At 38.1% G+C, this 13,893-nt stretch overlaps 1 protein-coding gene across 6 annotated transcripts; it reads right to left on the minus strand.

Annotated features, from left to right (window-relative positions):
• Positions 1-140: 140 nt before the first annotated feature.
• Positions 141-12,447, minus strand: LOC104604757 (14-3-3 protein 7-like). Of its 6 annotated transcripts, none has more exons than XM_010269282.3 (7): positions 12,123-12,437; positions 7,957-8,263; positions 7,353-7,440; positions 7,153-7,262; positions 6,743-6,891; positions 2,316-2,353; positions 141-350 (listed from the first exon to the last, which is right to left on the minus strand). In XM_010269282.3, exons 1-7 carry the CDS (start codon positions 12,187-12,189, stop codon positions 324-326), a joined length of 786 nt encoding a protein of 261 aa, XP_010267584.1. In that variant the 5' UTR covers positions 12,190-12,437; the 3' UTR covers positions 141-323. The 6 variants fall into 6 exon arrangements, with proteins under 6 accessions (XP_010267584.1, XP_010267581.2, XP_088744009.1 ...); XM_010269279.3 differs by lacking the exon at positions 141-350 and adding an exon at positions 670-1,248 and having other exon boundaries at positions 7,957-8,240; positions 12,123-12,447; XM_088887883.1 differs by lacking the exon at positions 141-350 and adding an exon at positions 670-1,239 and having other exon boundaries at positions 12,123-12,441.
• Positions 12,448-13,893: the final 1,446 nt, after the last annotated feature.

Consider the following 13,893-nt stretch of genomic DNA (forward strand, 5'->3'; position numbering starts at 1 on the left):
GCTCTTAATGTTATTATAGATCTATAAATTCCATATCTTAAACACATTCCATACATTTGTTCATGGGATCGGTTGGTCGCTAAGCATCCTCCATTTGAGGAGAGTCAGGATCTGCTGGTTATTTATGAACAGAGCAGGGTCCATTGTTGGATCCCCAATGGGAGTGCACCATCCATGCAAATACAATGCGTGACCTGCGGGTTCAAAACCTGCAGAAGGGCAGGCTCTAGACTCCTACGAGGACACTCTTCAGAGGAGGAGATGAAGTTCACCCACTTTTTTCATCCACACGTACCAATTTGTCCACAATTCCTCCAACATGATTAACTTTGCCCGCAATGATGGGTGGGCTAAATGGCATGGAACAAACGAACCAATGTCAAGAAATAAAGAAAAATGAATTGGGAGGGAAGATGCGTGGGAGGAGACAGTAGAGATGGTTAAAAATGAGAAGCAATGGGTCTAATTGCTAACAAATTTGAAATGGCGTTAATGAAAAATCACCCAATGCAGCTGAATGGTGAATAGTAAAGTGTTTGAGGGTATCAATCGGAATGACATACAGAGAGATTAGACAGCCCTTCTGTCAACCTCTCCTTTTCACCCGCAGCCTCTCTTGAAAATCACCCCAACACAACGTATGTGTTTGATATAGCTTCCGTTTATTCACTGAACGTTTGTACTTGATTTATTTGCAAAACCAAAAAAAACAATAATGAAACTGTTTATTGACAATTAGGCACTACTAAGCGCCATTAGGCACCATATCAGCAAAACAGTGAATAAATGCATACTTGTTGGGAAAAGAATTAAAATGAAACTTCCCCGAATGATAGGCATGCACATAAATCAAGGCTTGCTTTTGCAAGTCTCTATGCCTATAGATCAACATGATGGGCTACATGCTAAAGTGGCACTTATGTGGAAGAATTTATTAAATAAATGCCCACGATTGCAAACACCCTCGAGATTGTGAGCTCATTCTGAATTTTGATGGCAGCTTTAGGAGGTCTACAGAGAACAGCCCAAATGCTGAAATAAGAGGTTTGATCCAAAGAGTGAATGGAGATGTGACTTGGGCCTTTAATAGCCCTGCAAAGGTGGCTGATGCATTTGAAGCAGAGGCTAGGGCCCTCCTAAAAAGCCTCAGAATTGCCAAATCTCATCAGTTCTTGTTTCCTTGCAGTCAAAGGAGATTCGAGGAATGTTATAAGCTGGGCTTCGGGACAGACTTTGGACCTGTGAAAACTGTCTCATTTGCTGTTAGAAATCAGGGAGCTGGCCTCTTACTTACAATGCAGCTTCAAATGAATTTCTAGAGAATTAAACCATGCGGCTAATAACCTAGCTAAATCTGGGCTGGGAAGGGATTTTGTATAGTGATCATACTTTGGGCTTTGCCCTTTTTTTTTTTTTTTGACAAGGCTTTGTACATCCCTCCCCCTTTTTTGATCTTAATGAAATGAATCACCCAAACACAAAAACAAAATTTAATTATAAGATTCCAACCTCCCCCTTATATAATAACCTCTTTAGATAAATCAAAATAAACTGTATATAAATATCCACAGTGTTTAACAAAAAGTAATGCACGCTAGAATCAATGCTATATCAGTAAATACAAGCCAACAACCACCACTAGTCTCGGTGCTACAATGGGTACTTCCCCGATGAAATCAGTCGGACAAGGATCACTCGCACCTATCATGCGACTATTTCTGCAAAGTTCATGCACATGTATATATAATTGAGAAAAAAATATATAAAGGGAAAATCTATAGGAAAAAAGAGTATAGAAGTATAGAAGGAAACCAGTGGCAGAAGGCCACATGGATAGACCAGCTGTACACTCAATAAATGTCGTACATGGTGTGGACTGTTACACTGACCATTCGATGGGGATGACCAAATGCATGTACCAACAATGAAAAAGTTATTTACAATAGTAAAGAATCAAATCTATGGAATTTGGCCTGACCAATTGCACAAGAATATCTTTTAACAGTCCAATCTGATCATTCTAGCCCTAGGTTGGAAATATCAAGTGGTGGGCCAATCCTCTGCATTTGCACAATGCATCAAAATCTTGGCAAGGACCATTTTTCCCCATTCCTTAATTGGCGGCTTTTACCAATACCATGTCAAATTTGTTTCTAAGGTTAGCTAACTGTTCTTCATAGTAAAAGTCTAAAAGAAGTCAAGGTGTAAGATCGCAAAATACCCAGTTAAGGTCCCAAAAGTATCGTGAAAACCCAAACATTAAAGAAAATGAAGTAGAATTATTCAACCAACCCTCATCACAGATGATTCCTTACCTCTGCTGCTTCAGGTTCAACACTTTTGGACTGCTCCCCTGCAAATTCAAATTGACAGCAGCATTTGCATAACAAAGGCATATTAGTCACTGAATGGGTGAGACATAGAAGTGGCAGAACAGTCACAAATTCATCATATGAACTTGAAAGGTAGTAACTACAGAAAGGAAATTAAATAGTTGGAAAGGAACAATTCTCACAACACCTGCTTTCTATTTGAAAGAACCAGTAGATAGAGAAACAATTTCTGGTAGCCTAATATTTGTAAGGCAGTTGTAATAAATTTGCAGAAAATATCTTAAAAATAATTCACCAGGTTCAACCGTTCAAGTGACCTTTTTCTATGCTTTTTTCTTGTTTTAAAACTTTTCCTGTCAACATGGATAGTACTAGATTCACAGGTAAGTTATCATTAAAGCATAATTTTCTCAGGCACAGCACTGTCTTACTTCCACCCAAGGATCTCCAGTGTGTACTGTAATGGTTCTATGAAACTGGAAAAGAATTTCCTCTTGTGTAACTTCTGATTACATTTATAATTTGTTCAATTCTGTTCATTATAGTGTCTGGGGAGGACCTCTGACAAAAGTTGAGAGAGGACCTCTGACAAAAGTTGGATGCAAATTAAAGCTTTATTTTTCATTTCCCCTTCAATTTCTTTTAGGTTATTTTTGTTATCCTCTCTCTCTCTCTCCATTGACTAAAGAGGGTCATTTTTTACTTCTGCTTTGTTTTATTTTTCTTTCATTTTCTCTGTACCTTTTAACTCTTTCTAATACTATACATGGGATTGGGAATCCCCATATATGAAAATGAGGAAAAGTAGGCCAAAATGGTTTGGGTATACGCAGAGAAGACTACCAGCAGTACTACGAAATGAAGGAGCTAGAATCACTGAGGGCAGACCAAAAAGGTAGGGATGGCAATTTTACCCACAAACCGAGTCCCCGATCTGACCCGCCCCGAACGGGGTGGATTTTCCCCAGTCACAAATGCATGCAGGTCGGGTTCGGGGAATTTTTTTTGCCCCGGACCGGGGACAGGGCGGGGATGGGGTCTGCCTATAAATCCCCAAACCCACCCTGACCCCGGTTGTAATTTACAACTATACCCTTATATATATAATATATATAGTGTATTAAACTATTAGGGTACGTTCAGTTTCAGTGTTTGTGTTTCACTGTTCAACTTCTTCGCTCGCAGAAGGCAGAAGCCGCAGAACCGCAGTTCGCAGTCGCACAGCCACCGACCACCGGGCGTCGCCGCCACTGTAGAACCGCCGACCGCCAACCACTGATCGCTGTAGCACAGAGTTGCGGCTCAGTCTGCAAGCGACCATTGTTTTCAGTTCAGTGACTTCAGTCTTCGATTGCAAACTGAGAAACTGAGAAGTCTCGTTCGTCTGCCGACCGCCGGGCACCGCTGCCACCGTAGAACTGCTGACCGCTGGGCGCCGACCACCCTAGCACAGAACAAACCAGTTTTTATTTTGAAAACAGCTCTCACTGGTAGTTTCCTTTCATGACTTCTGTTGCTTCTTCTGTTGAAAAATTTCCCTCTAAATGTGAATCTATTGAGAAGTGTAGAACTCCTCTTTGCAGGGATGGAGTAGTTGCTTGTTTGGTCATTGTTTCGGAAACAAGTGTTTATATGCTGAGGGTTCAATTGGGTTTCTTTTTTCTCTTTTTATGTTTGTCTTTCGTGGTCTTTCTCTTCTCTTAGGGGAGAGAATGGAAGTCTGTGTCTGTGTTGAATCTATCCATCTATTCGACCATTCAGTAATATCATCAAAGGCCGAGGAAGGATGGAGTCGACGGACAAACAGAGAAGACTGAGAGAAGTGCAGTTTAGGGTCTTCAGACTTCACAGAGGTAGAGAGAGAGAGAGGGAGAGAGAGAGAGAGTGAGTGAGAGAGTGATGAATACAGTAAAAGTGCAGTAAAACTGGTTGCAGGGTGGGTACATGTCGGGGATTCCCCATCCCCGACGGGGCCGGGGATGGGGGTTGAATCTTCACCCCGATACCAGGGATGGGGCAGGGACGGGGAGTGCGTGCCCAGCCCCATATCCACCTGTTGCCATTCCTACAATCTTCACTACATGGGTTGTAGTGAGAAATGATTTAAGGGCCTGCACAATGGATGGTAGTAAATAGGACAGAAAGGATTCATGTAGCCAAACCCATATAATTGGGACAAGGCTTTGGATGACAATGATGATGATGATGACATGGAGATTCAGAATGTTCTATCCAACCCAAGATATTCACTGATTTTTGGTGATTTCAAGCCCAAGTCGCATCTCTTATAACTTGGTCGGCAGTCAATCCAACTAGGAATCAGATGATTTCCGATCCAGATCACAAGTCTTTAAAAACTACATTTTGGGTAAATCATCAACCACCAGCATAAACATGACAGATGCATTTATTAATCCAGATGATATCAAACTCAACTTTGATGGTTGCAGTCTCAGGAACCCAGGAGCCTCAGGAATTGGGTGTGTAGTTAGGGATCATAAATGGGAACATTCTACTCAGTTCTTTGGGTCTTATTGGGGTTCGGAACTCTCTAAGGACTGAATGAAAACGTTGATCCAAGGTCTGTAATTGATGAAGTTGAAAGAAATGAAAGATGTGGAGATTGAAGGCTACTGTCAAACTATAATTCCGTGGATGAGAAAACAGGATAAGATTCCCTGTAAGTTCAGACTTGGGTATTTATCACTACATATGCTGCAGCCTGCAGGGGCATTAGTGTCTTTTTGTTCTCCTTTTTATTGTACTGTCGCCCTACTATAAATACTAATGGAGATGCCACAAGCCTATCTTTTTGGCCCTCATTCTCTCTTCTCCCTCTTCTCTTCTCTCTTCTCCCTCTTCTCTTCTCTCTTCTCTCCCTCTTCTCTTCTCTCTTCTCCATTTCTTCTTTATTGCTGTTATTGTTAATATGGTGTCAGAGCATGTTTTGACGGCTTGAGAACAGATTGATACTCTATTTCTCCCTTTTCCCTTGCTCTTTTGGACCGAAAAACAAGTGAAAGAAATTAGTTTGATCTGAGACACTTGTAGGAGTCTTTGCTCTGTTCTTCTCTTGGTTGTGTGTCAAGAAAATCCAGAAACTAGGTGATCGAATGCTATGAAGGAGATTAGAAACCCTTTTGTGGATCATATGATCCTGTTGTAATGAGAAAGGTGTCCTCAGTAGGTCTGGTATGACCTGTTTGTGTAGTGACAGTTGTGGACTGGTACTGTGAAGCAATCATGGGGCTTGATTTGGTAGAGTGTTGTGCTTGTCCAGATCAGTTATTGGAAGGTGTGTGATTGTTTCCCTTCAGAATCTAGTACTTCGACTCCTTGGGAAGGACCGGAAGGTGCTGTTTAGGGGTACAGCATTATTCCTCTGAGAAATCTACTTTGAACTGAAGTGGTGAAGTTGCTTAGGCCTTAGGGTCCTGTTACAATGGTTTCTGATGACAGTGTTACTTTGGGTGTAAATTCTGGACAAGGAAGATTGAATAGTGCTTAGATAATATGAATTTCCCCAATGACTATTACACCTCTTGTTAGTAGAAATTATTTGCATGGTCCAAGGAAATGTTGTACATCATGGCTAGGGGCAAAATTAATTACATCAATGAAACAGCAAAAAAAAACCAAAGACTGTCACTGTGTAACATGACAAATAGAATCAGGAGAATTTCTTTATGTGGGCAGATACAGCCCGTGATATTTGGGAACAGGAAAAGCCCACATACTCTGAATAGAGGCACTATGCTAGGATCTATCAGTTGCAAGTAGAGTCCTCTACATACAAGCAGGGAGAACATAGTCCATCTGCTCACCATTCTCCTCTCTCTTCCATTTGGAAGGAACTTGACCACTATCAGAGCATTGAATGGGAGAGTGATAAGGATGCTAAAGCCTATAAGCCCCTAATCTCTCAATAGAGTGTGTTTGCATTTTTTACTTGGGATGAATCCAGTGTATGAACCTATCAAAGTCCAGATCTTGCATAGTAGGCACCTTCCTTCTATCAATGAAGTGTACGTTTTGATACAATCTGAGGAAAGCATGAGTGTAATGAATACTTCTAAGGGGGAGCAAATAGCTTTCGCTGCAAGGGGTGTTATGAATACTACTACTGTCACTATTCAGTCATTTCACCTAAGTAACACTTCTAGTCGATTATGCTTACAGGAGATTCTTTTCCTCCTTGACTTCTTCTCTATGTCTCTATCCTAGAATTGTCATCTCAATGTACAATCAAAACCATTATTAAAATACTTAAGTAAAATACCCTTTGAAATATGAAAAAAGCACAGAGGTAAAAAAACTCAAAACCTTACAGTTGCTCTTGTTCCTAGAACTGTGGATATAGCTGATTCAACACAAAATGAAACAAAAGATGAGTAATTCTATTCATTCACCTCCTTCCTCTGGCAAATCTGAAGTCCATAATGTGAGGTTATCCCTAAGGAGCTGCATTATAAGGGTGCTATCCTTGTAGGATTCCTCACTGAGGTTATCAAGTTCTGCAATTGCGTCATCAAATGCTTGTTTTGCCAGATGGCATGCCCTGTATTACAATAGAAACAGGGTCAATATATATAAAAAATTGGAAACTTTAAAGCGTAAAAAAAAAATACGATGAGTTCCATGATTGGACTTTGAAGGACGATCTTGTGAACTAATGAAATATTTGTTAGCAAAGAAAATTAGAGAATGAGAATGCTGAAAAGTAAAAGAAATCAAATGCAAAGCCAAGACATTGCACAACTGAATAAGAACCAAACATCAAGAAGACAAGAACAATAAAATTAGATGGAAGGCAATGTACCTCTCAGGGGAATTCAATATCTCATAGTAAAAGACAGAGAAATTCAAGGCCAGGCCAAGCCTAATTGGATGAGTTGGTGGCAGATCTGTTGCAGCAATATTAGTGGCAGCCTGCATCATTGCAAGGAACAGAATTACCAAAGAAATTAATATGAATGTGTTGGAGATAAAGCCAGCAAAACAGTGACAAGCTGACCAGACCTGGTAAGCCTTGAGTGACTGATCTGCAGCCTCCTTACGATCAACCCCAGTTTTAAATTCAGCTAGGTACCGGTAGTAGTCTCCCTTCCTGGCAATGAAAAAGTTGATAGATCATATCAATATAGGAACAAAATGTGAAAACCAAGTAAAGCTCAAAATAAGAAAATCTCTGAAAGGAAAATTCATCCTTACAAGTTCCTATCAAAGGAATAGTATTAGACCCGCTGGGTCTGGGTGATATCCACATAAGATTATCTCACCCATGTGAAGCATCATCACAGACCATCAAAAAAGGTACAGAATAGTTTCGCTGAAAATATATCTGGACTGAAATGTTGTATTCTTTAAATTAGGGCAATCATTTTTTACCCCAAAATTCTCATTGGTAAGTAGGACCTGAACAAAAGGAAGTCTTGTCTCAATGTATTACATGCACAACACTGATGTATGATGCTTTATTCTTTTACTATTCCCCCTTCTGTCACAAAACCAACTAATCCTCATTTCAAGTTGTTTCATCAAGTATGTATAACCTATTGTATATGCCAATGATGCAATACTAAGCCAAAATCTCGAAAGAAAAATAAAAAGTAAAAAATCTTACATCTTATGGTAGAAGACAATCGATTCTCCTGCAGAGGAGGATCGGAGGAGATGGTCATCAATGATGGTCAAGATGTCATTAGAGATCCTTGAAAGCTCATCTTCAACCTTGTGCCTGTAATCCCTTATCCTCTTCACATTCTGCTCATTCCCCCTAGACTCCTCCTTCTGTTCAATGGAAGACAATATCCTCCATGATGCCCTCCTTGCCCCAATCACATTCTTATACCCAACAGAAACCAGATTCCTCTCCTCTACTGTCAGTTCCACATCCAACCTAGCAACCTGCTTCATTGATTCAACCATCTCTGCAATGAGAGGGATAAAGAGAGAGACGGCATTGGCATAAAAAATAATTACACAGAGTCCCTATTAAATACAATCAGGAAGTACACAGAACCAAATGATAGATCCCTATCAGATTTGTTATTCTAGTCATTCTATTCAAGAATAAAATTAAAAAATTGAGGAAGATCAGAAATTCCCGTTCTAGACACAAATGAGAAAAAAAAAAAAAAAAAAAGCTGACCGTCATCATTTGTTACATATAAAGTTATGAGAAAAAAATATAAGACATGGAAAACTGATAATAAAAATTTTCCAATTGCACTCTTGCAAACAGTGAAACCATAAGGACCATAACAAGATTGTAATTCTTCAAAACCACAGATGTGGCATATATCCCTGCACTTTCTTTTCATGTGTGCTAATTATATTAACAGAAAAGAAATTAAGCATTTACTATTTTTTGTTGCCATGCATGTTTACAAAACATGAATTATGTCATTTATAAATGGTGTTTTGGTGAGTAACATGATTTATATAAGAATATAAGATTGACACTTTTGCCAAATCAACAACATAGTATAATAGTGGAAGAATAATGGAATAATGGAATAGTGGAGAAATGCACACGTGCTGAGAGAGAGAAACAGTCTCTCCCTCCAGGTTAGTCTGATAGGCTTGTTCATATTGTGGAGTGTGGATGTCCTATTGGCAGGACTAGTCATCCAGGTTAGCTCCTCTTCCTTTACACCTTGTTCTCTTATTCTCTCTTGATTATCTAATAAAATTCTGATATATTAGTGATCAAATATATAATGGTATAAGCACGAAGCATGCATGCACATATGAAATTGTACAAGAATGTTGAGATCTTCAATGGATGACCCAATTTCAAAGCTCTTTTCTGACAAAATCCTCACTTGAATCAGAGTGGTCTTGATCCATGGGGTCTAGTGTTCAGTAGGCAATACTCACATAAATAGCTAATTCCATTCCCTTCATGCTTATATAGCTTAAATGGTGTTCAGATGAAATATTCCTACTTTGCGACCAGCTTCTAAAGGTCGTTTATTTTGCTCGACACTATATATAGTAGTGGAACATAGTCCACTAATGAGATTTTGGTGCTTTGTCACCAACTCTAACTTGGGAGTTGGGATTTATTCATCATCTGCCTTCTCTAGCTGATCTCTGTGATATTTGCATGTATGGTAAAATTCCTGCCTCATATAGAAGTCAACAATCTATCAGAAAATTGGTTTTAATTTTTAAAGGAATTATTCAACCTGTGTTCCTAAGCTGTTCAGTTAAACTTCAAAATCTAAAATGAGGAGTAATCACACATGATGTTCTTCTCAGATCTTTCAGATCCAGGTATTCCTTTCTCTAAAAACTGATTGCTGATCCCAGTGGATTCCCCCAAAACTGAATGTAGATCTAAACTCAAATGGGTTAGTTCTAAGAATGAAGCGAGCAGAGGAGGCCCAAGAAGAAACTAATATGGATATCCTAATCTGGCAATTGGCAGTAAGCTCATGCTGGCCCCTGTTTTCATTTTGAGCTTATAACCATCTTTCATAGGCCCTATACAATGACTGTTAATTGTTGATTCAGATTGACAACATAGACAAATTTGACAGAATGATGAAAAGGGTGCCATGATGGGCTAGAGGTTGTACCTGTAGCAATAGTGCCAGCATTTGTGGTGCTAAATCCTATGAAGTAGCATCATATTGACCAGAACTAAATCATCATTTATCCTGGTTTTCCTTGATCATTAATAAATCAAAGGAGGCTCTTTAGGTAACTATATAGAGAACTAACATTGTTTTGTTAGGTTTTGTGGGCCAAGTGATTTTGGTCCTTGTTTTGTGTCCATCTTTCATTTTGTGGGCCTCTACATGTCTCTGTGGGCTCTCATTGTGCTATATATATATATATGACTTTTAAGAGTTGTAGATTCACTAAGGCCATGTAACGGGGTGTTTTTTTAGGGCAAGGCCATGTAATGTTTGTACTTTGTACCCCAAGAATTTGTTTAGACATAAGCAAATTTCGAGAATGGAATATTCACCAAGGTGGAGGAAGTCAAACTAAGGTGCTTATTCATCAGCTAGATGATCAATTTATAAGCTGTTTATGTCTAGCTTCTTTAAGATCAAATATAGAGTTATCACAATAGAAGTTATTTATATAGTGAGTTCAACCATACTATCTGCTCGGATAACATGGAGTAAGTATACAAACATCTGTAATCGATTTATTTTATTTTTCTTATGTTTGATTTTATTTCATCTTTTCCCCAAGTGGCCAAGGTTGAAGAATTCAAAATTTCCTATAGATTAAGCAAAAAAAGCCTGGCATATTCAAACACATAAACAGATATACTTAATATTAGGAAAATTTACTGGTGTACAATTGCCCAAGCAGTGTTATGGTGTATTTGGGAAGAAAGAAACAACCGCCTCTTTGAAAACAAAACCAGATCTATTGAAGATTTACTCTCTCACATTACTTTTCAGGGCAATCTTTGGGTCTCCATTTCAGCAGAATTCAAAGGCTTATATCTGAATGATTTACAAAGAAATTTGGGGGAAATCCTCTTCTCTTCACCAAGACATTCTAACAGGACAAACACTATTCCTGCAAGACTGTTATCAGAGATAACTTTAATCTTTGATGGCAGTGCTTTGGGAAACTCCGGAGTTGCTGGAATTGGTGGAGTTTTTAGAGGGAGTGAAGAGAGCATCATGTGGGCATGTAGTGGCCCAATCAGAGTGGCTGATTCTTCGAAAGCAGAAATCATGGCTGCACTCACAGGTCTTCAAATTGCTAAAGAGAAGGGCTGGTCTGCTCTAACCATTAAAGGAGACTCAGCAAATACAATAAGATGGTTAGGGGAGAAAGAGGGAGGCCCTTGGAGACTAGATCATTACTTGGCTGAAGCCAGAGATACTCTGAACACCATGACTGTAAACTTAATCTGGATTCCCAGAGAATCAAATACTATTGCTGATGGTTTAGTTAAATCAGGTACCCTTAGGGAAGTCATGTACAGTGAAAGAAATCTGCCCCTGTAATTTACTCTTGTTGGTTCAGCTGTATCATGTATATTTCCTCATGTACCTGCCTTCTTTTCTAATATAATCAGTTAACTTTTTTTCTCAAAAAAATATACTTAATATTAATGCCTTAGACGATCATACGGGAAAATTAAAAAGAAAATGATATTAATTCAGCTCCCTGCCACTGCCAGCAAAACCAATGTTAAATTAAAATAAGAGGCACCCGTTATCGTGGTTCAACAGAGCGGAGCAAAACCAATCAAATAAAACTAAAAACTTAAAACAGAGCATACCCACGCCATACTTACAGCAACAAATATAATAGAACCAAACTCATGAGCGTTATTCTTAAATTAGTAAAAAAAAAAATGAAAACATGAGAAAGATAGAGAGGCGGAGAGCAACTTAGACATCATCACTATTATTATTATTATTAAATTATCTTCATGAAAAAGAGAATAGAAACAAAAACACATGTTAGTAATATTATTCTCAATCTGTCAAACAATAAACCCAAACTACAACTAGCCCAGTTGATAGTTTTAAACTAAATAAATAAATCGTATATCTTATTCTTTTAAACTAAAAAAAAAAATACAGTCAGCGAACAAATAGCAAGAAACTTCATATGTGTAATTCTGTATTCCATTACCTCCATATTAAAAAAAAAAAAAAAGAATAAAAAACTATACAAGTATAAACAACAAAAACTGGGGATATTTAAGAAACAATAATAAAGAAATCCAACGCCCATGCTACCATTACAGAAGATGATGATGATGAAGAAGAAGAAGAAGAAGAAGGGTTAAAGATATACCATCATATCTCTCGGCTTGTTCTGCAAGCCTCGCCATGTAGACATGCCTTTCTCTCTCCCTCTCCATTTTCGCGCCTCTCTCTCTCTCTCTCTCTCTCTCTCTCTGCAAACTGCTTCCAATCCAAGTACACTATTGACTTGTACATGCAAATGACTGAAGCAGCCGTTAAATAGTATTGAGAGAGAGAGAGAGAGAACTTTGGAATGTCTGATCCGTTTGATCGTCTTATGGAAGAATGTAAGCCGTAGATTATGGTTCAAGCAGAAATTGTCCCTTGGATTCTATTCTGGGGTCTGGGCAGATTGGGGGGTGAGGTGTGGCCGGCTCTTCTGGAATGATTGGAATTTCTGTGAATCTCTGTAAGAAACAGACTGGCCAACAACCAACCCTGGCTTTTTCGGTTTTTCCTCCTTCACTGTCCCCGTTTCTACACAGAACGACTACCGGAGTATCCGGGTCCCATGGAAGCTACATGGAAAGTTTCTATTTTTTTTTTCAACACAAATTTAAAATTCCAAAAATGTTTTTGCTCTATCCAAAATTCAAAAATTAATTAAGAATAATTTTGTATATTTAAACCGGCAGTAAAGTACAGACCGGATCGGCTATCCACAAAGCCACTACCCATACGACAAATATGAGCAGATCTTAGCACATTAAATTATAAGAGTGTTTAAAATTAATGAGTTCAATTATGATACTAGAAAAAATTGCAACCAATCAATTAATAATAAAACATGGTAACGAATCAGGTGGTATTTATTAAGTTCAAGGAGAACTTTTGATTAATCAAAACTCTTTTAATATCATATCTTATCTTTCTTTCTCGTAGTATAGATTTTTTTTTTCAAAAGTAAAAAGATGAAAAGATATTTAGGCTTTGAACTCTTTTATTTATTAGATTTAAATATTAAAATATTTGGACAAATAATGATATAAAAATACTTTGATTCAATTTTTGTTTTTAACTTAAATCTAAGGCAAGTATAGGCATTATATATATATTATAATTCGGGCAGTGTTTTGATAGAAAACCTAGGACCAAGCTTATAATCTTGCAATTCAAGATGGGCTAGAAATTTCAAGATACATATCAAGCATTTTATAAGAAGTAGCCAATTCTAAAGGTCTTTGGCTGATTAATTGCAATGGAGATTTAGATTGACTCCCGCCTTCACCGGAGGTTTGGGAGTTATGGGTATAGGACCAAGCTTACAATCTCCCGCCTTCACCGGAGATTTAGATTGACAGGTTACCCCCATACATTTTGAATCTCCTTCAATCTGTATCTTATGTTTGTTGTTTCCCTTTTGCCAATAGGACACAATCCCTACAATGCTTATCCACACTTTGTTTGCTCAATCAAATTTGATGAAAAAAAACAGTGTTTAGAAAATCGGACCAGATTGACCGGTTGACCTAAGACCCTGACCGCTATGATTACACCCTAATAATCAGATTTGCTCAAAACCCAGTGAAAACCAGTTAATTGACTGATTTAAACGGAAAACTGGTGAACTGATCTTGGTTTTATAAAATTGCCTGAGTTCATACATAAAGTGAAATTTTAAAACATAGTTAATAATTCTTATTTTCACATATTGCTTAATTACCACTAATCTATATATATATATATATATATATATATATATGCCATATCATCGCAGTTCAATCCCGGTTGAACCTCTCCCTTCTCCGTTTTTTATGTACAGTCCAATTCTCTGAAACATTGTACAAAAAGTTTAGTTTGTATTTTGATTCTATCGCTGT

The sequence above is a fragment of the Nelumbo nucifera genome, chromosome 5, assembly GCF_055504915.1.
Source record: "Nelumbo nucifera cultivar China Antique chromosome 5, China Antique-T2T, whole genome shotgun sequence".
In the NCBI taxonomy this organism is placed as follows: domain Eukaryota; kingdom Viridiplantae; phylum Streptophyta; class Magnoliopsida; order Proteales; family Nelumbonaceae; genus Nelumbo; species Nelumbo nucifera.

Excerpts from the sequence above, each read along its gene's own strand:
- LOC104604757 (XM_010269271.3), bottom strand. The coding sequence starts at position 12,189 with ATGGAGAGGGAGAGAGAAAGGCATGTCTACATGGCGAGGCTTGCAGAA. Across the intron at positions 6,892-7,152 it reads ATATTGAATTCCCCTGAGAG|GGCATGCCATCTGGCAAAAC; the intron begins GTACATTGCCTT and ends ATTGTAATACAG. Across the intron at positions 1,249-2,315 it reads TTGAACCTGAAGCAGCAGAG|TTTTCACAGGTCCAAAGTCT; the intron begins GTAAGGAATCAT and ends CAAATGAGACAG.